This window comes from Rhinopithecus bieti, unplaced genomic scaffold, assembly GCF_001698545.2.
Source record: "Rhinopithecus bieti isolate Rb0 unplaced genomic scaffold, ASM169854v2 scaffold_56975, whole genome shotgun sequence".
NCBI lineage: Eukaryota > Metazoa > Chordata > Mammalia > Primates > Cercopithecidae > Rhinopithecus > Rhinopithecus bieti.
The window spans coordinates 445201-469755 of record NW_016823127.1 but is presented as its reverse complement, the minus strand read 5'-3'; the positions used below and the strand labels follow the sequence as shown (position 1 = coordinate 469755).

At 46.9% G+C, this 24555-nt stretch overlaps 1 protein-coding gene across 4 annotated transcripts in view; it reads right to left on the bottom strand.

The window, feature by feature from the left end:
- The window catches only part of FAM227A (family with sequence similarity 227 member A), an 80432-nt gene that overhangs the window by 53682 nt on the left and 2195 nt on the right, over positions 1-24555 (bottom strand). For 3 of the 4 annotated variants that reach the window (XR_001883198.1, XM_017861309.1, XM_017861311.1), the window contains exons 2-8: positions 19781-20017; positions 14594-14676; positions 9880-9949; positions 8964-9040; positions 6334-6480; positions 810-911; positions 214-318 (exon numbers count right to left, since the gene is read on the bottom strand). Coding sequence is in view for 3 of the 4 variants with exons in the window: in XM_017861309.1 (XP_017716798.1) it covers positions 214-318; positions 810-911; positions 6334-6480; positions 8964-9040; positions 9880-9949; positions 14594-14676; positions 19781-19922 (726 nt within the window). In the remaining variant the exon portion in view is untranslated. Of the gene's footprint in view, positions 1-213; positions 319-809; positions 912-6333; positions 6481-8963; positions 9041-9879; positions 9950-14593; positions 14677-19780; positions 20018-22933; positions 23047-24555 lie in introns of those variants that run through there. The other variant, XM_017861310.1, reaches the window with a different exon arrangement.

The window sequence follows — 24555 nt, the reverse complement described above, 5'->3', positions numbered from 1 at the left end:
ATTGCTTTTTCACTTAAATATATCATTGCATCTCCCAATCAGTATAAATAGCTCTACTGTATTTTTGTTACTTTTGCATTGCAAGTCAGTGTATGGATTATCACGATTTAGTAATTACTCCCTTATGTAAAGAATGTTTAAGACATTCTCTTGGCATCAGAAATGAATAGAAATCTAATGTGACTTTTTTTCTAGATAGTGGCTGATGCTCACTTTTAAGAGCGCCTCTTCATAGTGGGACTTGGGTACACGAAACAAAAGTAAGGCGTAGTGCTGGGCTATCCGGTCGAACAGATTATTCTGGAGCTCCTTGTTTGGCTGCCAGGAATAGAAATGAAAAAGGAATTACTAAAATCCCTTGCTGAAACAACTGAGGGGCTGGGATTTTTAAGTCAGTATTGCTTTCATTTCCAGCAATCTTATTCTCAAGATATTTGGCCTCGTTTGCTTTATGAAATAATGTGTTCATTTTTGGGGATGAGATTTACAAAGCACGTACACAGAGGCAGAGCGCTGTTGAAGACAGCGCCCTAACGCTGGCCCAGAAGTCCTGAGGTCTACTCTCAACCCTGCCTGTGACAGCCGTGCAACCAGCTCCTAAAGCCTGGGGGAGCCGCAGGGCATTGCACAATGGCTGAAGCATAGGGTGTGTGGTTGAGGCATGGATGGGGAGGGGACCGGGTGACAGGTGAGGCTGCGGGGTGCTCCATGGGATCAGAAGGGCTTGTAGCCCATGTCAAAGAGGATGGAATTGGTTCTGTAGCAAAATGACTGAAGCAAGGCAGAGAAACAAGCAGATTTGTATTTACCTGGTACCTCTCATGAAATATCCACCAAAAGCTATCCAGCCAGATGGCTCTTGGAGAAGGAGAAGAGAGAAATTTCTCTAATTCTCTCCCTGAACAGAAACGCTTGAAAAAAAATAAAATTCACATCATTATTATTGTTGTTATTCTTTTTTAAAAAATCTATCTGGAGTCAATGTATTTTAGAGTGAACAGAAAAACCACCTAATCTGTCAGTGAGGCCCTATCCAGGTAATTTTACATACTCTCATTTAACTGCTATAATAGTCTTATGAGGCATACATTGTTATCTCGTAGATGAGGAAATCGAGGACCAAAGTGGCAAGTGGCTGAGCCAGGATTGGAACCCACAACTCTAGACTCTGGACAGCTGCTCCACACACCAACTACCTCCAGCTCTCACCTCCTACACTCAGCCAACAGCAACTAATATCAACAAACCAGTTACTGGGCAAACATAAACCACAGAACTCTAAGATTCTGCTGAGTTAGCAGCAAGCATATGGAATTCTAAAGTTAAAATGGAATTATCCATGAGGTCAGAGCAGCAGTATGTAGCTTCCATTGTCATACAACTGGGTCTTCACCCTTGCCCTGGCTCCAAAGCTCCCACTGTAATAACAACATGTACCATTTAGTGAATGCTTCCTGTATCTGCCCCAGGGCTAGCACCTCCTCTCACTTCTATTTTCCACAATCTATGTGGTAGGTAGTATAGTTATCCTGCTGTATAGAAGAGGAAAGTAAGGATTGAAAGGTCAGCATTCTTGCCTGAGCTCACATGGGCCAGGAGGTTCCAAAGCCAGTAGCCGGGTCCCGGACTCACACGGGTGCCTCTCCTTTACCATCTGGAGACAGCCTGTTCTCACCATCTCCGGGATGCAGAGGGAAAGACCCTGTGGCCTTCCCCTGCAGCCTCCACACGGGTAAGATCATCATGCATGGATACACGAGCCTCATCCACTCACAAGGAGCTCTCTGAGCCCTGCTCTCTGCTTTGCCTTTCTCACCTTTCCTCGTGTTTCTTCAGACTGGCGGTCTAGTGGAGTGATTAACAGCATAGACTTGAGTGACAGACTGCTTGGATTCAAATCCAGCTCTTTCACGTATTGGCTGTGTGACTTTGAGTAAAGTTACTGAACCTCTCTGTGCTCCATTTCTTCACACAACACATGGAGATGGTCATGGTCCCCGCCTCAAGGACTGTTGTGGGGGTTTGATGAGTGGTTCCTATTATGTGCTTAGAACACTGCCAGGCATTCAGGAAACACATGCAGGAGTATACTAGTTACTGATTGTTTATTCATTCACACTCCTCCCTCCTTTCAAAAAGAATTTCATGTCAGCTCTTCAAAAAAATATTTATTGCGCACCTACAGGTGCTCAGGATGATGCCGTAGACTCCCTGCCCTCCAGGTGTTCACAGATAAAGAGACGTTTACAACAGTGTGATAGGAATCCTGGGACAAGGCATCCCAGGGGGATGTGGAGCCCTGAGAGGGCATCTCATCTGCGCTTCAGGTCTCGGGACAGTGTTACGAGTAAAAATAACTGGATGGCCAAATGCAGTGGTTCACGCCTGTAATCCCAACACTTTGGGAGGCCGAGGCCGGGGGTGGGGGATCACCTGAGGTCAGGAGTTCGAGACCAGTCTGGCCAACGTGGTGAAACCCTGTCTGTACTAAAAATACAAAAATTAGCCAGGCGTGATGATGCGCATCTATAATCCCAGGCCCTTGAGAGGCTGAGGCAGGAGAATCTCTTGAACCTGGGAGGCAGAGGTTGCAGGGAGCCAAGATCGCACCACTCCACTCCTGACTGGGCGATAGAGTGAGAGTCTGTCTCAACAAAAACAAAACAAAACAAAAACTGGATGATGCAGCCATAAAAAAAGAATGATATCGTGACCTTTGTAGCAACATGGATGGAGCTGTATCCTAAGTGATCTAACTCAGAAACAGAAAACCAAATACTGCATGTTCTCACTTACAAGTGGGAGCTAAACACTGGGTATGCATGGACATAAAGATGGAAACAATAGACACGGAGGACTCTCAAAAGGGGGAGGATGATGAGGACGAGGGCTGAAAAATAATATGTCGGTACAATGTTTGCTATTTGGGAAATGGGTTCACCAGAAGCCCAGTCCTCACCAGTGTGCAATATACTCATGTCACTCACATGCACTTGTGCCCTCTGAGTCAAAATAAAATACGATGTAAGAAAATAACTGCATGATGAAGGGAATGCTGAGAGCTCCTCAGAGAGGAGGAAAGCATGTGCCCAGGCTGTGGAAGCACTTGACCCATGTGGGGTGCTCCAAGGGCTTTCTGTGCAGAGGAAGCAACGGGTGCAGGTGGTGAAGAAGCAGGCAGGAGCCAGGCTACGAGATGCCTGGTGCCAGGACTGGGAGCGGTTCTGAAACTGGACCGGGGGTTGAAAAGGCACTGGTGCTGAGACATTTTCAACAGGGTAGAACACTGTGACACTGGTATTCTAGAAAGATCCCTGGTGGCAGTGTACAAGATGCACCAGAGGGGATTAGAACTGCAAGGCAGACAGCAAGCTGGGCAAAAAGGCACAGTAACCCAGACAGGAAGCTGTGGGGCCTGAACTTGACAGTGGCCAGTGGGAAGGGGAAGAGACACAGGAAAGACAGTAGTTACATCTTCCTAAGAGTGCACAGAGATAGAGATGAGGGTAAGAGAGGAGACTGGCTGATGCCCAAGTGGAAAGCTGTGTTTTCAACAAGATGGGGAGTCCTGGAGGAAAAGCAGAAAGGATGGGTATGAGAGCCTGAGGGCCGCTGAGGCCAGAGGCAGAGGGATGGAGGGATATGGGAGTCTGGAGTACAGTGAAGGCCCTGGAGGAAGTGACACAATTCTGAAGCAGTGATTGGTCTCATATGGGAATATGATTGTTATGGTCTGAATATGTCCCCCAAAGTTCACATATTAGAAACTTAATCCCCAGTGCAACAGTGTTGGAAGTAGGGGACTAAGAAGAGGTGACTGGGTTAGAGGGCTCCACCCTCATGAATGGATTAATGTGGTTATCTGGAGGTGGATCGGTTATAAAAGCAATTTCAGTCCTTTCGCCCTCTCTCTCTAGCCTCTCTCCCTTCCATCTTCTACCACGGGATAACACAGCACGAAGGCCCTCACCAGATGTGGCCCCTTGATCTTGAACCTCCAGAACTGAAAGAAATAAATCTCTGTTCTTTATAAATTACCAGCCTCGGATATTCTGTGATAGCAGCACAAAGAGAGTAAGACAATGACCCAGGTCCACCTGACCCCTAGGGTTTGTGCAGAGGGAGAAGACAGAGAGCAGAGGGAGGGGTCCCAAAGAACATGGGTGGTAAAGGAGCCTGGGAGACCAAGATAGTGCTGTTTGCATAGAGGGAGAATGACCCACCAAAACCAAAGGGGAAAGAATTTCAGAATGTAGGGAGTTGTCCTCTGGGTCAGTTCTACAGAGGTTATCTAATAACAGCAGAAACACAATCTTTAGATTTGATAAGGTGAAAGCTAATGATTGACTCAGGACACTTTCAGCAGTGGGTGAGGGTGGGTTGCAGCCGGATAAAGAGAGTGGAGATGAGAACACGAAGCCAGCATGTGTGGACAGCTCTTCCAAGAAGTCCCAGGCAAGGCCTGGTACAGAGCTGAGACGGCACTCCCAGGTAGGGCAAGATGGGAAGGGCTTTTGTCTCTGTGGAGCTCAGGGTTGGTGGCAGCCCCCAGACTCTAAAGCAGAGGCAAAGTTGACTGCCAAGAGTGAGGGGAGGTAACAGAGGAGAGGATTTGAGGAGGTGAGTGAAAGTTTGACATGGCCCCTAAGCAGGGTGGAAGAAGGTCCTTTCAAAGACGGGGCACAAATTTGCTTTGAGTTTCCTGGGAGCCAAAGAAAAGCAAGAAACAGTATCAGCTGTAAGGCTGAAAGCATTCTGGGAGTTACAGTTTTATTTGTAGTAAGTCTGAAGGAAAAGATTCCCCATAGGACCTCAAAAATGGGGCATTAAATAACATAGCAGTCTCTGTCCTTGGGGGCTACCAACCCCACAAATGAATTGAGAACACTCAGGCTGTGCCCAGGTGGTCTGTCAAGGCAAACTGTGCAGGAACTGCGGGTCCAAGAAGCATAATTCCAGGTGCTTCTTACAGACAACTTGAAAACAGAAGACATAAAAGGAGGAAAACAACTATAATCTTATAATCTTTTTTTATTTGTTTGAGATGGAGTCTCGATATATCCCCAGACTGGAGTGCAGTGGTGCCATCTTGGCTCAATACAACCTCCGCCTCCAGGGTTCAAGCAATTCTCCTGCTTCAGCTTCCCAAGTAGCTGGGATTACAGGCACGTGCCCCCATGCCCGGCTAATTTTTGTATTTTTGGTAGAGACAGGGTTTCACCATGTTGGCCAGGATGGTCTCGGTCTCCTGATCTTGTGATCCAACCACCTCAGCCTCCCAAAGTGCTGGGATTACAGGTGTGAGCTACCGCGCCCGGCCTATAATCTTATAACCTTATAACTCAGAGACCAGTGGTAATATCTATGTATTTCATCTAAAATTTTCCCATGTGTGCACTTACATAGATTGAATTGTTGGCCAGGCGCAGTGGCTCACACCTGTAATCCCAGCACTTTGGGAGGCCAAGGATGGGGAGGGGAAGATGGCTTGAGCCCTGGAGTTTGAGACTAACCTGGGCAACCTAGCAAGACCTTGCCTCTACAAAAAAAATTTTTTTTAAAAACTAACCAGTGTGGTGGTGCATGCTACTCAGGAGGTTGAGGCGGGAGGATCACTGAGTCTGGGGGTTTGAGGCTGCAGTGAGCTATGACAGTGCCACTGCATTCCAGCCTGGGTGACAGAGGGAGACCCTGTCTCCAAAAAGTAAGAAAGAAAGAAAAAGAAAGAAAGAAAGAGAGAGAGAGAGGAAGGAAGGAAGGAAGGAAGGAAGGAAGGAAGGAAGGAAAAAAGAAAGAAAAAAAGAAAGAAAAAGAAAGAAAGAAAGAAAGAAAGAAAGAAAGAAAGAAAGAAAAGAAGGAGAAAGAACGAAAAAAGAAAGAAAGAAAAAGAAAGGAAGGAAGGAGAAAGGAAGGAAGAAAGAGAAAGAAAGGAAGGAAGGAAGAAAGGAAGAGAAAGAAAGAAAGAAAGAGGGAGGGAAGGAAGAAGGAAACAGAAGAGAAAAGAAAAAAAAGAGATTAAGCACACTAATATCCTTTGTAGTGATTGGCAACAGAATAAGTATGTAATTTATAAACAGACACATTTCAATGGGGGTTTGTGATAAAAATTGCACACCAGTAGGATATGTGATTAAAACAGTGTGAACACTGTTGCTCTGGTAGAAGGAATCTAGGTTTTGCAGTGAGGTTGGGCTGGGGTTCCTAGTTCAGCTCAGACACCTGCCAGCCTGTGGCCCTAGGTGAGTTCCTCAGTTTCTCCTGGGGTGTGAAAGGGTGACAGCTGCATTTGCCCATAAGGTGGCAAAGTCAGGGCAGGCACTGCTTTTTCCTTACCTTGCCACTAAGGCAGTCTCTCTCAGCCCGGACCACATTGCCCACCATGTCACAGAAGTTGACTCCATTCGGAAGCTTGTTTGGCTTGGAGCTGTTAAAGTTGGGATACTGGTACAACTCCGCTAGCAGATTTTTATCTGCTGTTTTCTGAAACAAAACAGCAGAATATGAAAATGAGGTTCACATTTTGACAGTTTGAAACAATAGGCTAGCTTCCCCCCTTTATTATGAAGACAATATAACAATCTTACAGAATGTTGAGAAAATGAGGGGCGTTTAGGATCCTAGGACCCCTTCCAAACTCCTATCTACAGTATTTCTTTCTTTCTTTTTTCTTTTTTTATTGAGAAGAAGTTTTGCTCTTGTTGTCCAGACTGGAATGCAGGGCGTGATCTCTGCTCGCTGCAACCTGTGCCTCCTGGTTCAAGCAATTCTCCTACCTCAGCCTCCTGAGGAGCTGGGATTACAGGCGCCTGCCACCACGCCCAGCTGATTTTTTGTATTTTTAGTAGAGACGGGGTTTCACCATGTTGGCCAGGCCGGTCTTGAACTCTTGACCTCAGGTGATCTGCCCACCTCGGCCTCCCAAAGTGCTATCTACATTATTTCTGTTTTCCCTTATAGACTTTGAGCAAATGTATACAAACACAAATATGTAACTTCAATCGCAATGATTTATATATGATTTGTCTGGCTGACTTTGATAGCTCTAAGAAGTCAAATATGTATATATATGATTTTTATATCCCACTTTATCTACTTTACTTTAGATTTTCATGTAGTTACGTTGTCTTCAAAATTATCATTTAAGATGAAATATCGGCTGGGTGCGGTGGCTCACACCTGTAATCCTAGCACTTTGGGTGGCCGAGGTGGGTGGATCATGAGGTCAGGAGATCGAGACCATCTTGGCCAACATGGTGAAACCCCATCTCTACTAAAAATACAAAAAAATTAGCCGGGTGTGGTGGCAGGTGCCTGTAGTCCCAGCTACTCGGGAGGCTGAGGCAGGAGAACGGCATGAACCCGGGAGGCGGAGCTTGCAGTGAGCAGAGATAGTGCCACTGCACTCCAGCCTGGGTGACAGAGCAAGATTCCATCTCAAAAAAAAAAAAAAAAAAAAAAAAAGATGATATATCATGTTAAGATGTGCTATAATTTAATTAACTACTCACTGATTACTTTCAGTTACTATTAATATCATCAATAGCTTGGAGCATATAGTTCCCCTTCCTTTAGAGTTATTTATTTAGTGTGAATTTCTTAAAATGCTAACATTGGATATTACTATCTTTGTGGTTAATATATACCATTAAATGATTTTTAGGATAAAATAAAACATGATGACTATAAAAAATGTAAAAATATGTAAAAGAGGAAACTACTGACACCCAAAGGCACCCACTGAAACATCTGGATGGCCCAGATGACTTCCTAACTGGGCTCTGGCCATGGACAATGGAAGAACAGTTAATGATTGGTGGCACTGACTCTGAGTCAGATGACTGGAGTCAGGTGGCAGCTCTGCCACGTGCTGGCTGAGGCACCTTTGCAGGACACTTAGCTCAGCCACCATCAATGGATTGTATGACAGTTCCAATGCAGACTCACACCCCCGTTAGGCCTTGTGCTGTTTTGGAATTTCCTGGGCCAAAAGGTGTAAGAAGGATATGAATAACATACTGTTTCAGATTCCCCAGCATTTAAAGGTTTGGATACTTAAGACCTAGGTGGTGTAAAGAACAAGCTAAGGGCCGGGCACGGTGGTTCATGCCTGTAATCCCAGCACTCTCGGAGGCTGAGCTGGACAGATCACCTGAGGTCAAGAGTTCGAGACCAGCCTGGCCAACATGGTGAAACCCCATCTCTACTAAAAATGCAAATTTAGCCAGGTATGGTGGTGCATGTTTGTAATCCCAGCTACTCGGGAGGCCGAGGCAGGAGAATCACTTGAACCCTGGGGGCAGAGGTTGCAGTGAGCTGAGATCGTGCCACTGCACTCCAGCCCTTCAGCCTGGGTGACAGAGAGACCCCATCTCAAAAAAGAAAAGAAAATAAAAAAGAAAAAAACAAGAAGCCAAGGAGGATCTGAACTGGGGGGCTGTGCAGTGGGGCCAGATCGCTGCAGGGGAGGCAGTGGGGAGAGCCTGTCTCAAGTCAGAGGACTGAGCAGGAAGTGGCGCTTGCCATCAGTGAGCTGCATGACCCTGTGACAAGTCACCTTACTGCTCCTGAATCTCAGCTTCCTGAGGTATCCACAGTAAGTCTGCAGTGGCACAACTAGCATGGGGTGTGATTCAGAACAGTCGCACAGGAGCCTGCAGTGTGGACAGCCCCTTGGAGCTGCGTGGCACTGTGGCTCTGGATTAGACCTGAACATCTCTGAGCGGAGACACCTTCTAAGTTCTAAAAATAAGCAGACACATGACCTCTGTCACACTCCCTATTCTGAGGCTGGGGTCAGCTCTGCCCTTTTGAGGGTGTTATGAGAAATTCTAGATTTAGGAACTCTGTGATTTTCCTTCATAATCACTACCCAGGCACCAAGTATTCTCCTCCCCAGGAATAAAATATTGAATTCATACCTAGCAGAAGCCAGTCAGAAACAGACCCAGCAGTAGATCCCTTACCCTTTTTATAACAGAAGATCTGGCATGTCTGAGTTCTGAGCCTTTGCAGGAATACTGAGATTTTCTTTGTCTCTTGACTGCAGAAAAATGGAGAAAGAGATAAATGAGGAACCACAGGGTCTGTCCACAGCTGTGCAGTGCTTACAGCTGTGCTTTTTCCTTCCACCTGAGCTGCCAGAGGACACTCCTACTACTAGTCTCATAGATCCCAACTGTGTTGCTGACTTATCTGATTAGACCACTTGATCCAGAGAAGCAGCAAGGAGGAGCAGACAGACTGTGACTTTAGGTAAGTTACTCCCCTCCCTCCAAGGCTGTTTCCTCGTTTATAAAATATATTAAATGGTACCTACCTCCCAGGTGTTATAAAAATTTAACAAGGGACCGGGTGCAGTGGCTCACACCTGTAATCCCAGCACTTTGGGAGGCTGAGGTGGGTGGATCACTTGAGGCCAGGAGTTAGAGACCAGCCTGGCCAACGTGGTGAAACCCCATCTCTACTAAAATACAAAAATTAGCTGGGCATGGTGGCGAGCCCCTGTAATCCCAGCTACTCAGGAGGCTGAGGCAGGAAAATTGCTTGAACCTGGGAGGCGGAGGGTGCAGTGAGCCGAGAATATACCACTGCATTCCAGCCTGGGTGACAGAGCGAGGCTCCATCTCAAAAAACAAAAAATAAAAAAAAACAAGGGAATGTGGATAAAAGCACCTGGTGTCACATGTAGGTGGTCTCTAAACGGTACTGTCCCTCCCTCCTTCCTTGCCCAATGTCAAAAAGTCAGGTTTAAGCCTCCTTCAGAAGAAGATAGAAATATCGTCAACTGAAACTTGGGATTCCTACTCAGTTGCATTTTAGATACTAAAAAAAAAACAAACCCCATGAAAACAGCATCAAGGCTAAGGGAAAGGTTTTTGCCTTTGTCTCCTGGACTGCTGCGAGTTTTCTCTCTTAAAACCTTCTTCTCCAACTCAAATCTCTCAATTGCCTTCAAAACCAAGAAAAGAGGGGCATTAGGGATTAATGCAAATCCTGGAGAAGGGTGGGGTTAGGGACTGGGTCTTTTCTCTCGTTGGTACACAGAAGACCTGGAGAAAAGTTTGTGGCCAGTGCCTTGTCTTTCTCCAGGTGGTAGGTCCTGGTGGCCTCAGTCACTGACATCATCCTCCAGAGTGTCCCCACTGTCTCACGCTGCCCCTTCTTCTAGGAGTATGTGATTTAGAGCAGGAATTAGAAATTAAACAAGCGATTGTTTAATCTCTTTGTAAAACAGAGATAATAATATCTAATTAATATCTAATAATATCTATCTTCCAGGGAAAGTAAGACCACTGGGTACCGTCCAGCCCACCTGGCCACCTTCTGACTGTGGCTGCACAAGTGAGCCAGCCGCTGGCTCATCCAGTGGACAGACCATCTGAGTCCTGATCCACAGAAGCCTGAACAATACACCTTATGAAGCTTTAAGGGGGGGTGGTTTGTAGCACAGCAATGGATCTTTGAAGCAGGTGTGATTCTGCATGCAAGGCTCCAGCAATTGCCCCAACCTTTATCCAGTCTCCAGTGATGAATTTCTTTTTTCCCTTTTTTTTTTTGAGACGGAGTCTCGGCTGTGTCGCCAGGGCTGGAGTGCAGTGCGCGATCTCGGCTCACTGCAACTCCGTCTCCCGGGTTTCGCCATCTCCTGCCTCAGCCTCCCGAGTAGCTGGGACTACAGGCGCCCGCCATCTCGCCGGCTAATTTTTTGTATTTTTTAGTGGAAGGGTTTCACCGCGTTAGCCAGGGATGGTCTCGATCTCCTGAACTCCTGATCCACCCGTCTTGGCCTCCCAAAGGCTGGATTACAGGCTTGAGCACCGCGCCCGCTCCTTTTTTTATTTTTTGAGACAGAGTCTCGCTCTGTGCCCAGGCTGGATGCAGTAGAGCGATCTCGGCATTCCATGCAGCTCCGCCTCCCGGATTCAGCCATTCTCTGCCTCGCTCCGGTAGCTGGGACTGCAGGCGCCCGCCACCACGCCCAGTAATTTTTGATTATTTTTAGTAAGAGGGACAAGCGTTTCACCAGTGATTAGCAGGATGTCTCGATCTCCTGACGTTGGTGATTCGCCCGCTTCGGCCTCCCAAAGTTCTGGGTTACAGGTGTGAGCCGCTGCGCCCGGCCTCTTCCAGAGTTCTTATAACGGTCAAAAATAAAGTGTTTAATGTATTTTAAAACACTGGCAAAGAGGCTATCAGATAGGAGCTGTTCAGTAAGGGGTATCTATTATCTACCTCTGAGCTCTCAAGAGAGACTTCTCTTCATCTCTGACTCCTCCCCACCCCATACTCCTACCCCTGGAAAGGAAGAAAGAAAAATGAATGCCAGTGACCCAAGTTGCACTGACTGTCAACCAAGAGTCCAGCAATGAGCTTGGGTAACAAAGTTAACGAACAACTATGAGTCTGTGTTTTTGCCCTCAAGGGACTTACACTCTATTCGGAGAGCCAAATCAGCACTCATGGAACAATTAAACGCTAAACTGCAGTGATTACGAATCAAAGAAGTGAGGTCAATGTGGCCCAGAGCAGTCACAGCCAAATGTCCAGAAGAGGCGGACATGAGTGTTGGTGGCATCAGGCTCCAACTTTCCCCAGCTTGATAACTGGGAAATACCTCTCCAGGCCTCCCCCATCTTTCCTTGGCATCGGCCCTCCCTGGTCTGCATGAGTGAAAGGTACTGGGCACGTGTGCAGGGGTGTGTGTATGTGTGTGCCAGGGGCTGGGGGGCGGTCACAGGCGTTAGTCTATGTATTAACATTGTTGCTCCAATTAAGTCAGCTGAAATTTAAGGCATGAGGAATGAATTGGATGGGTATGAGTCACTGTAGCAATATAGCAATGCCTCTGATCTTTATCAATGTCATTGTAGCAGACACTGTATGGCCTGGAAGGATGGATAAGATTTGCACAGAAAGAGGGGAGAAAGGATAGTTGAATGTTGAAAGAAGAGCAAGTTTTGGAGGAAAGATGATAAGACCAGCATTAGGCTGAGTTTACCTTTGAGATGACTTCAGGGCCTACAAGTAGGGCCATTCTCCAGGAAGGCAACTCCCAAACCGGACCAATGACCAGCATTTTGGGGAAGTATTCAAATACACAGATTCCCCAGCCTTCACATTAGAGATGCTTATTTCCTAGATCTGCATTGGGTCCTGAATTTTTTATGCGTTTATAGTGGCTCCTGAATAAAAAATTAGCTGGGCGTGGTGGCACGTGCCTATAATCTCACTACTCGGGAGGCTGAGGCAGGAGAATTGCTTGAACCTGGGAGGCGGAGGTTACTGTGGGCCGAGATCGCACCATTGTACTACAGCCTGGGCAACAAGAGTGAAACTCCATCTCAAAAAAAAAAAAAAAGAAAAGAGCCGGGCGCGGTGACTCACGCCTGTAATCCCAGCACTTTGGGAGGCCAAAGTGGGCGGATCACGAGGTCAGGAGATTGAGACTATCCTGGCTAACCGGTGAAACCCCATCTCTACTAAAAGTGCAAAAAATTAGCTGGGCGTGGTGGCACACGCCTGTAGTCCCAGCTACTTGGGAGGTTGAGACAGGAGAATGGCAGGAACCCGGGAGGCGGAGTTTACAGTGCGCCGAGGTTGCGCCACTGCACTCCAGCCTGGGCGACAGAGCAAGACTCCGTCTCAAAAGAAAAAAAAAAAGAAAAGAAAAAGAAAAGAAAAGGAAAGAAAAGAAAAACCTGCGGCCGAACTCGCCTGCAGCTCACTGGATCTCTCAAAGAGTAAATCTTCATCATTGTAATCCTCAGCCTCACACCACTATGAGCAAGTGAGCTGTAAGGGGCCATCCAGTCTGAGCAGCATGGGAAACTGACCCCAAAACAATGTACCCAGCACCATTGAGGAGCAGGTGTTTAGTAGCGACCTGTTGGTTGGCAGACATTTCTTTGTGGTCCTCATTTTTAAATCTCTATCTCCATATCTTAGAGATCTTTAGATTTATGCCTCAGATTTCTTAAGTGCAGTTAAAAATAAGAAACAAACACACACTATTGCCAAAATCCAAAACAGCCAAAAAGATACTTACAGATGATTCATGCCCGTGTTCTTCCATCTTGTGGGAGCTGTGCTACACAACAGCTACTTGCTTAACATTTAGCACTCCTGCCTCTCAAAAAGATATGTGTGTATGTGTGGGTGTGGGTGTGTTTGAGAATTATTGAAGGGTTTGTATTTTTTCCCAATAAAAATGTACCAAAATTAACCTTCAGACTTCTCATTTCAGGTCCACACGTAAGGATCTCATAAGTCACCATTCTGTCCCTATAATAAGTAAAGGTGAATAAACTGAAAAATTAACAACTCTTATCTCTATCAGAGAAGTGAGGTCACAGGGCAAACTACTGCCTGAAAACTGAAGAGACAGGCAGGTAGATACAGAGAATCACAACCGGCAGGAGGATAAACCCACGGGCAGAAACCTCCATGGGAACCAGCAGCAAAGTCAAAACTGTCATAAATGAATTCTGGAGGCTCAGTGTAGACACGCTGAGAGGTAAAAACTACAGCGATCACAAAAATGAACTCAAGGCCGGGCGCGGTGGCTCAAGCCTGTAATCCCAGCACTTTGGGAGGCCGAGACGGGCGGATCACGAGGTCAGGAGATCGAGACCATCCTGGCTAACACGGTGAAACCCCGTCTCTACTAAAAAATACAAAAAACTAGCCGGGCGAGGTGGCGGGCGCCTGTAGTCCCAGCTACTGGGAGGCTGAGGCAGGAGAATGGCGTAAACCCGGGAGGCGGAGCTTGCAGTGTGAGCTGAGAACCGGCCACTGCGCTCCAGCCCGGGCGACAGAGCGAGACTCCGTCTCAAAAAAAAAAAAAAAAAAGAACTCAAAATGGATCAAAATCAAATGTAAACATAAAACTATAAAACTTCCAGAAGACAACAGGATAAAACCTAGGTGACCTTGAGTTTGGTCATGACTTTTTAGACATGACACAGAAGGTACAATCCATGAAGGAATTAATCAGCTAAGTTTCGTTAAAATTGCAAATTTCTGCTTTGTGAAAAGACACTGTCAAGAGAATGAAGTGACAAGTCGCATACTAGGAGAAAATATCTGCAAAAAATACTCAACAAAAGGCTGTTGTCCCAAATATCCAAAATATTCAGAGGCTGGGCGCGGTGGCTCACGCCTGTAATCCCAGCAGTTTGGGAGGCCGAGGTGGGCAAATCACTTGAGGTCAAGAGATCGAGACCATCCTGGCCAACATGGTGAAACCCCATCTCTACTAAAAAATACAAAAATTAGCTGGGCGTGGTGGCGGGCACCTGTAGTCCCAGCTGCTCGGGAGGCTGAAGCAGGAAAATTGCTTGAACCCAGGAGGCGGAGGTTGCCGTGAACCGAGATCACGCCACTGCACTCCAGCCTGGCGATAGAGCGAGACTCCGTCTCAAAAAAATAAAAAATAAAAGTTTATTCATTTTTTAAAAAATTAACATTGAATGCTCAATTGTGTAAACATGTTTTCAAATAAATGGAGAGGCCCCAGGGCACTGTGACACCTTGATGATCCCCAGGGCCCACCCCTGTGAGAAGCTTCGTCTCAGCTCCAGCACAGGTAACTCACCAGGCTGTTGGCCGACGGCTCGGTACGCAGATTTATGTCAGCAATCTTTTGGTTCACCCGGTGCATACAGCCAATAAGGCACGCTGGGAGGTGAGTCTGCTAAGGAAACTCAGGGTGATGATGACACACAGAACAGGATAGGGCTTGTCTGGTGAGAAGGGCAGCCCCTGTCTACACAGCCTCTCTCCTTAATTATTTTTTTTGCAAACATTCACATTTTTCACATTTCTTTCTTCCTTTTTTTTTTTTTGAGACAGGGCCTCGCTCTGTTGCCCATGCTGTATTGCAGTGGTGCAATCATGGCTCACTGCAGCAGACCTCCTGGGCTCAATGGATCCTCCCACCTTAGCCTCCCAAGTAGCTGGGACTACTGGCGCACACTACCATGCCTCACTTATTTTTAAAATTTCCTGTAGAGATGCAGTTTCGCCATGTTTCCCAGGCTGATCTCAAACTCCTGGGCTCAAGTGATCCACCCACCTCAGTCTCCCAAAGTGCTGGGATCACAGCATGAGCCACCACACCCAGCCCATATTTCTTTATCTTGTTTTAAATGAGATACTTTGCAAATTATAAATGAGAGTTGACCATATTAATAGACACCTTGGAACATACAAAAAGTGAAAAAGAGCCATCCATAATGCCACCGTCCTAACAACTCTGTTAGGACTTGGGAACTTTCCTTCTAGTACTTCGTACATACATATTTTTGTCTATTTATAATCTCAGTGTAAGCCTGTTTTACTACTCTGACTTCTCTTCCAATCATTATTATTATTATTATTATTATTATTTGAGATGGAGTCTCACTGGCTCTGTCACCCAGGCTGGAGTGCAGTGGTGCGGTATCAGCTTACTGCAACCTCTGCCTCCTGGGTTCAAGTGATTCTCCTGCCTCAGCCTCCCGAGTAGCTGGGATTACAGGCGCCCATCATCACGCCTGGCTAATTTTTGTGTTTTTAGTAGAGACAGGGTTTCCCCATGTTGGCCAGGTTGGTCTCAAACTCCTGACCTCAGATGATCCGCCCGCCTCGGCCTCCCAAAGTGCTGGGATTACAGGCGTGAGCCACCACGCCCAGCCACTCTTCCATTCATTATTGTGAGCATTTTCCCTTTGGCTAAAGGATCTTCATGATAAGCATTTTAAATGACATTATACTAATCCATGTAGAGGATACACCTTAATATACTTAACTGTTCCTTAGATATTAAAAATTTAAGTTATTTACACTTTTTGGCAATTATAAATAATGCTGGCTGGGCACGGTGGCTCACTCCTGTAATCCCAGCACTTTGGGAGGCCGAGGCAGGCAGATCATGAGGTCAGGAGTTTGAGACCAGCCTGGTCAGCATAGTGAAATCCTGTCTCTACTAAAAATAAAAAAAATTAGCTGGGTGTGGTGGCGGGTGCCTGTAATCCCAGCTACTTGGGAGGCTCAGGCAGGAGAATCACTTGAACCCGGGAGGTGGAGGTTGCAGTGAGCCAAGATCGTGTCACAGCTCTCCAGCCCGTGTGACAGAGTGAGACTCCATCTCAAAAATAAATAAAATAAAATAAAACAAAACAATGCAGTGTGCCAGGCTCGGTGGCTCACGCCTGTAATCTCAGCACTTTGGGAGGCTGACTGGGTGGATCACTTGAGGTCAGGAATTTGAGACCAGCCTGGCCAACATGGTGAAATCTACTCTACTCTACTAAAAATACAAAAATTAGCCGGGCGTGGTGGCACATGCCTATAGTCCCAGCTACTCGGGAGGCTGAGGCAGGAGAATTGCTTGAACCCGGGAAGTGGAGGTTGCAGTGAGCTGAGATCGTGCCACTGTACTCCAGCCTGAATGACAAAACAACAAAAAAACAAACAAAAAAAAGAAAATGAAAAATAAATAAATAATGCCGTGATGCACATGTGATGTCACATAGAGAGCTGTTTCCGTATTTTAAAATATTTCTTTATGAGAGATTTTCAGGTGACAGATGACTGTGTCAAAGGGTATCTCGACCTTATCACTTAAAATCTGTTCGGTTCTATGGCCCCTCTTCCTACCCTCTCAGCTTTTACATTTCTTTCTGTCTTAGCCTCTATTGATCTAGGATATATCCTCTGTAAAACCCTCATAATCCTATCACCCCTCACTGCCTTCACATAAGGCAAGGTTCACTCTTACTTCCATGACCCTTGAGTGTTCTTACAAATCGGAGGATACTTGAAAAAGGAAGACACCAAGAAGGGACATGACAAATCACAGTAGGTGAAATGCACTTGTTAGGTGTGGGATTAAGAAGAAAGAGGGGACATTAGAAAGCAGCCCTGCAAAGGGAAACCCTGAAGCAAATTCTGAAGGGATGACACTTTGCCTCATCTTTTTTTTTTTTTTTTTGAGACGGAGTCTCGCTCTGTCACCCGGACTGGAGTGCAGTGGCCGGTTCTCAGCTCACTGCAAGCTCCGCCTCCCGGGTTTACGCCATTCTCCTGCCTCAGCCTCCCGAGTAGCTGGGACTACAGGCGCCAGCCACCTCGCCCGGCTAGCTTTTGTATTTTTTAGTAGAGACGGGGTTTCACCGTGTTAGCCAGGATGGTCTCGAACTCCTGACCTCGTGATCCGCCCGTCTCGGCCTCCCAAAGTGCTGGGATTACAGGCTTGAGCCACCGCGCCCGGCCTGCCTTATCTTAAGAAGGGCTTCTGAGAGGCACGGAAGGTGATGGGGGCAGAGTGGTACATGCAGCTGGGCTGGCAGCATGGCTTGAAGGTAAATGAGTTCCACAGGAGATGGAAAGACCTGGGGTTATTTCCAGCCCGAGAGGGTTATTTGCTGGACAAGCTGTAAGGTCCTCCAGAGATGGAGTTCTGTGACCCTGGAATACAACTCAAGGTCAGAAGTGAGATGAGGATGAACGAAGACAGGGCCAGGGCAAGTATAAGATGCTGGTAGAGCCTGGATGATGCCAGAAGGAGCAGATTTGGGGCCAGGGAGAAGGGCTGGCAGGTGAGAAGAGTCAAGGTCAACCCGATTAAAAAAAAAAAAAAAAAGGGCCGGGCACAGTGGCTCATGCCTGTAATCCCAGCACTTCGGGAGGACGAGGTGGGCGGATCACCTGAGGTCAGAAGTTCGAGACCAACCTAATCAACATGGAGAGCCGGGCGCGGTGGCTCAAGCCTGTAATCCCAGACTGTTGGGGATGGCCGAGGACGGCGGGCGGGATCACTTGATACCCGGTCAGGAGGATCAGACCATCCGGGCTAACACCGGGCTGAAACCCCATCTCTACTAAAAAAATACAAAAAACTTAGCCGGGCGAGGTGGGCGGGCCGCCTGCTCTCAGGTCCCAGACTACTCGGGGCAGGCTGAGGGGCAGGAGAATGGCTTTAAACCCGGGGGGAGCGCCGCGAGCTTTGCAGCTCGAGCTGCAAGGGATCCGGGGCCCCACTGCCACTCCAGCCTGGGCGACAGAGCAAGGACTCCGTCTCAAAAAAAAAAAAAAAAAAAACATGGAGAAATCCTCTCTCTTCTAAAAATACAAAATTAGCTGGGCGTGGTGGCAGGCGCCTGTAATCCCAGCTACTTGGGAGGCTGAGGCAGGAGAATCGCTTGAACCCAGGAGGTAGAGGTTGCAGTGAGCCAAGATCGTGCCACTGTACTCCAGCCTGGGCGACAGAGTAAGACTCTGTCTCAAAAACAAACAAACAAACAAACAAACAAACCCAAGCAAACAAAATATTCAAAGAACTCTTAAAAACTCAACAATAAGAAAATAACCTGATTTAAAAATGGGCTAAAGGTTGGGCGTGGTGGCTCACGCCTGTAATCCCAGCACTTTGGGAGGCTGAGGCGGGTGGATCACCTGAGGTCAGGAGGTTGAGACCAGTCTGACAAACATGGTGAAACCCCATCTCTACTAAAAATACAAAAATAAGCTAGACGTGGTGGTGGGTGCCTGTAATCTCAGCTACTCTGGGGGCTGAGGCAGAAGAATCCCTTGAACCTGGGAGGCAGAGGTTGCGGTGAGTCGAGGCTGCGCCACTGCACTCCAGCCTGGGCAACGGAGTGAGACTCCGTCTCAAAAAAAAAAAAAAAGAAAAAGATAAAGCTGGGTTTCATGCTCATCTGTCTGAGGGTAGAGGGTTGCACCACAACTTCTTAGTTGCTATCAATAACATCTATAATTCTTTGGGAGGTCGAAGGGAAACAAAGCAACCATTTATAAAAATTAGCTTTTAGGCCAGGCACGGTGGCTTATACCTGTAATCCCAGCACTTTGGGAGGCCAAGGAGGGCAGATCATGAGGTCATGAGATCGAGACCATCCTGGCTAACACAGTGAAACCCTGTCTCTACTAAAAATGCAAAAACAATTAGATGGGCGTGGTGGCAGGCACCTGTAGTCCCAGCTACTAGGGAGGCTGAGGCAGGAGAATGGTGTAAACCCGGGAGGCGGAGCTTGCAGTGAGCCAAGATTGCGCCACTGCACTCCAGCCTGGCAGACAGAGCGAGACTCCATCTCAAAATAATAATAATAAAATAAAAAAATAAAATAAAATTAGCTTTTAAAATCTTCTTCCCCATTCTTTCAACAAATACTTCCAGAACTTCTTCCTTTGGGGCTCTTTCTGATTATAATAGTAAAATATACTGGAGTCAAACAATCCTTCACAGTCTCAAATTCTTTTAGAGGACAGGTAGAGTTTAAGTAACTGAAAAAAATGTATCTGGCCGGGCGTGGTAGCTCATGCCTGTAATCCCAGCACTTTGGGAGGCCGAGGCAGGTGGATCATTTGAGGTCAGGGGTTCAAGACCAGCCTGGCCAACATGGTGAAACCCCATCTCTACTAAAAATATAAAATATTAGCCAGGTGTGGTGGCAGGCACCTGTAATTCCAGCTACTCAGGAGGCTGAGGCAGGAAAACCGCTTGAACCTGGGAGGAAGAGGTTGTAGTGAGCTGAGATTGTGCCACTGCACTCCAGCCTGGGTAACAGTGTGAAACTCTATCTCAAAAAAAAAAAAAAAAAAAAAAAAAAAAAAAAAAGAAGAAGAAGAAGAAGAAAGAAAAGAAAAGAAAAAATGAATGTATAAGGGACAAACTAGTAAGTAATGTGCATTATAGACGTGAGCACTGATTAGATCTCTGTGGCATGACTTAAGTTAGGTGTATTTGGTCTGATTGTAGGTGACACCACCAGAAGGATACAGGGTGGATTGTTCTCTAACTCCTTCCTCACAGTCTTCACCATTGTATTCCGTGCGACAAGCGAGACAGCCAGGTGCTCATCCACTGGTATCATCGGTAGGGCGGTGAGGTTGATGACCTCCATCTTCCTGAAGTGATTCATTGTCCAATTTCTTGTAAATGGACAAACAAAAATTCTTCCACTTTTAAGAGCCTCTCATTTCCTACTCCAGTCTTGTCCTTTGTTTAATCAGCCTCCTGGAAATCATAAATGGCATAAAGGCAGCTCAGAAAACACAAGAGGAAGAGCCCAGCCACATTCACCAGCTACGCAGGGTTGATGGCAAAGCACATGTCCCATGCCTGCACGGGAATGAAAGGGTTCCATCTGAGAAGCCCAATCTTAAATGAGGATTTCAATGTATATGAACTTGTTCTTCCAGTGTCTGATGCCTGACTCTCCGTCTGCCTCTCCCCCATGATGAAAATTGTTCTAGTCTTAAAAATAAGGAGACTAGAATGCGGAAAAGGCCAGGGCTCCAGACTACTCCAGACCACTCAGACCAAGTCAGTTCCCAAACTAGAAATGAAATCAGATCTCTTTGTTTATCTGAGTCCCAACTCTAAAAGAGACTTGGATTAGGTGACTCCGAGGCTCTCTCCAGCTTTCCGATGCTGTGGTTCTAGAATACGGGGTCCATCTCCTCAGCACAAGGCTCCTGATCAACCTTAGGCTTTTTGCTCCCTCTCAGAAAACTGGCCCCAACCCTACTCTTCCTTCTTGGCTCTGCAACACTCTGGCCTGCCAGCTCTCCTGGGTCCTTGTTTGTTGGCCAGGAGCCCATTACTACCATTTGTGGGCCCTCTATGTCCAGAGTCTAGTGTGACAGGCCTTGTTATAATAGAGCAAAAGACTTCGATCGGGCCCTCTAGAAGCTCATACATAATGGAAGGACAGAGAAAATGTTGAGTTTAGTGGAAACATTAACTCAAGTACCCTTTCACCATACTCTCCTTCCCTCTCCTCCGGTTCAGGCCTTTGCTCCATCCTCTTCTCCACAGACATGCATCTTACACGCCTGACCCACAGAACTTCTTCCTGGTCCCTGACCACACCATGCTCTTCCTACCTCTGTGCCTTTCCAGATGCAGTTCTCTCTGTTGGACTACACCCGGATGACACATCTGTGGAAACCTTCTCAAATAATTCCAAGCCTTTAGCACCATGCCTTCTCTGCAAAGCCCCAGGGTTCTGCATTCATCTATTACAGGACTCACAATAGTGAACTTGAATGCTTTGCTTCTACTGCTTTCTCCATTAGGCAAATTATGGATTAACAGTGATTCCTTTTAGACTTACCACAGTTTTGTTGTTGTTGTTGTTCATTTGTTTTTTTTTTTTTGAGACAGGGTCTCGCTCTGTCACCCAGACTGGAGTGCAGTGGCGCGATCTCGGCTCACTCACTGAAGCCTTGACCTCCTGGACTCAAGCCTTCCGTGTAGCTGCGACTACAGCTACCTGCCATCACACCTGCCTAATTTTTGTATTTTTAGTAGAGATGGGGTTTCACCATTTTAGCCAGGCTGGTCTCGAACTCCTGACCTCTGGTGATCCACCCACCTTGGCCTCTCAAAGGGCTGGGATTACAGGCGTGAACCACCGCTCCCAGCCACTTCTGAATATTTCATACCATTTTAGGTATTCTCTGAAACATGGTAAGTTTTTACTGCCATTACTTGGGGAGGATAAAAGGAGAGGGAAGAAACCTAGCTTCATTAAATATCTACCCTGTGGCAAATATCTACTATGCTATGTGCTGGGGGCAGATGAGTGGAAGAGTAAGAAACCTTCTGCCCTCATGGATCACACATTCTGGCAGTCAAGATTCAAATGCTTTGTTTAAAGTTAACATACTTGTGCTGGGCGCAGTGGCTCTCGGAGGCCGAGGTGGGCAAATCATGAGGTCAGGAGTTCGAGACCAGCCTGGCCAACATGGTGAAACCCCAACTCTACTAAAAATACAAAAATGAGTCGGACATGGTGGCAGGCGCCCGGAATCCCAGCTACTCGGGAGGCTGAGGCAGGAGAATCACTTGAACCCGGGAGGTGGAGGTTGCAGTGAGCCAAGATCACACCATTGCACTCCAGCCTGAAAGACAGAGCGAGAACCTGTCTCTAAATAAATAAATAAATAAAGTTAGCATATTTGATGCTTTTCAGAATAGGGGATATGAAAAAAAGAAAAAATAAATAACAAAAAAGTTAATATATTTGAGCATATAAAAACAATTCTGACTTTAGCATCTAACAGACTTTTTAGTATAACCTTCCGTCATACAATCAGGGTTCCCAACCCGGGGGCCATGGATGGGTGTAGGTCTGTGGCCTGTTAGGAACCAGGCTGCAGAGCAGGAGGTGAGTGGCAGGTGAGAGAAGCTTTGTCTGTATTTATAGCCACCCCCCATTCCTCACATGACCGCCTGAGCTCTGCCTCCTGTCAGATGAGCTTCAACATTAGATTCTCTTAGGAGTGCAAACCCTATATGAACTGTGCATGCGAGTGACCTAGGTTGTGTGCTTCTTATGATAATCTAATGCCTGATGATCTGTCACTGTCTCTCAGCACTCCCAGATAGACTGTCTAGTTGCAGGAAAACAAGCTCAGGGCTCCCACTGATTCTACAATATGGTGAGTTGTAGAATTATTTTTTTATATGTTACATTGTAGTAATAACAGAAATAAAGTGCACAATGAATGTAATGCTCTTTTTTTTGAGACAGACTTTCACTCTTGTTGCTGGAATGCAATGGCGTAATCTTGGCTCAGTGTAAACTCCGCTTCCCGGGTTCAAGTGATTCTCCTGCCTCAGCCTCTCAAGTAGCTGGGATTACAGGCGCATGCCACCACGCCCGGCTAATTTTGTATTTTAGTAGAGACGGGGTTTCACCATGTTGGTCAGGCTGGTCTCAAACTCCTGACCTTGTGATCTGCCCGCCTAAGCCTCCCAAAGTGCTGGGATTACAGGCATGAGCCACCGCACCCAGCCTGTAATGCTCTTGAATCATCCCAAAACCATCCCCCAACCCCAGGTCTGTGTAAAAACTGTCTTCCATGAAACTGGTCCCTGAAGCCAAAAAGGTGGGGGTGACATGACTATTTACTGAGTACCTACCATAAGCCAGCAGCATGCTCATACTCGGGACAGGAAAGTGAACTAAACCAGACTTGATCCCTGCCCTAAAGGGGCTTACATCTACTGGAGGAGACAGGACAACCAGACAATTACCTAAATCATAAATATGAGTTATAACTGTCATCACTGCTTCAAAGGGAACAGCACTGTGAGATGACATAATAATGTGTTTTGACCATACAAGGAGGTTAAGGTGCTAAAGGAGGAGCACAATTTAATTAGATAAAGGGGAGCAGGGCTGGGCGCGGTGGCTCACGCCTGTAATCCCAGCACTCTGGGAGGCCGAGGCGGGCGGATGAGGAGGTCAGGATATTGAGACCATCCTGGCTAACACGGTGAAACCCCATCTCTACTAAAAATACAAAAACTAGCTGGGTGTGGTGGCGGGTGACTGTAATCCCAGATACTCTGGAGGCTGAGGCAGGAGAATTGCTTGAATCCAGGAGGCGGAGCTTGCAGTGAGCTGGATTGGGCCACTGCACTCCAGCCTGGGCAACAAAAGCGAAACAAGGTCTCAGAAAAAAAAAAAAAAAAAAAAAAAAAATGCAGAGCGGAAATAATATGCCATCCAAAATGTACCATCCAAGCAACGGGAAGTGAGGCTGGAAAGGTAGGAAGTGCCCAGACGGTGCTGGCCATCAAAATAGCACTAGCTGCATGTGACAAGTCCTTGGAATTTGGTTAATGTGACTGAATAAGAAAAAAAAAATTTTTTTTTTTTTTTGAGATGGAGTCTCGCTCTGTTGCCCAGGCTGGAGTGCAGTGGTGCGATCTCCACTCACTGCAAGCTCCGCCTCCCGGGTTTAGGCCATTCAGCCTCCCATGTAGCTGGGACTACAGGCACCCGCCACCACGCCCGGCTAATTTTGTATTTTAGTAGAGACGGGTTTTCACCGTGTTCGCCAGGATGGTCTCGATCTCCTGACCTCGTGATCTGCCCGTCTCGGCCTCCCAAAGTGCTGGGATTACAGACGTGAGCCACTGCACCAGGCCTGAATAAGTAAAATTTTAAGGCTGAATGCAGTGACTCCTACCTGTTATCCCAATACTTTGGGAGATGGGGATGATGTCACTGCACTCCAGCCTGGGTGACAGAGCGAGACCAGGTCTCACAAAAAATAAACAAAAGGCTGGGCGTGGTGGCTCAGGCCTGTAATCTCAGCACTTTGGGAGGCCGAGGCGGGCAGATCATGAGGTCAGGAGATCCAGACCATCCTGGTTAACACAGTGAAACCCTGTCTCTACTAAAAATACAAAAAAATTAGCCAGGCGTGGTGGCGGGCATCTGTAATCCCAACTACTTGAGAGGCTGAGGCAGGAGAATGGCATGAACCCAGGAGGTGGACCTTGCAGTGAGCCGAGATTGCACCACTGCACTCCAGCCTAGGTGACAGTGTGAAACTCCATCTAAAAAAAAAAAAAAATAAATAAATAAAATACCAAAAAAAAAAATTAGCCAGGTGTGGTGGTGCGCACCTGTAGTCCCAGCTACTCAGGAGGCTGAGGCAGAAGAATGGCGGAAACCAGGGAGGCAGAGGTTGCACTGAGCCAAGATCGCGCCACTCCAGCCTGGGCGATAGAGCAAGACTCCATCTCAAAAA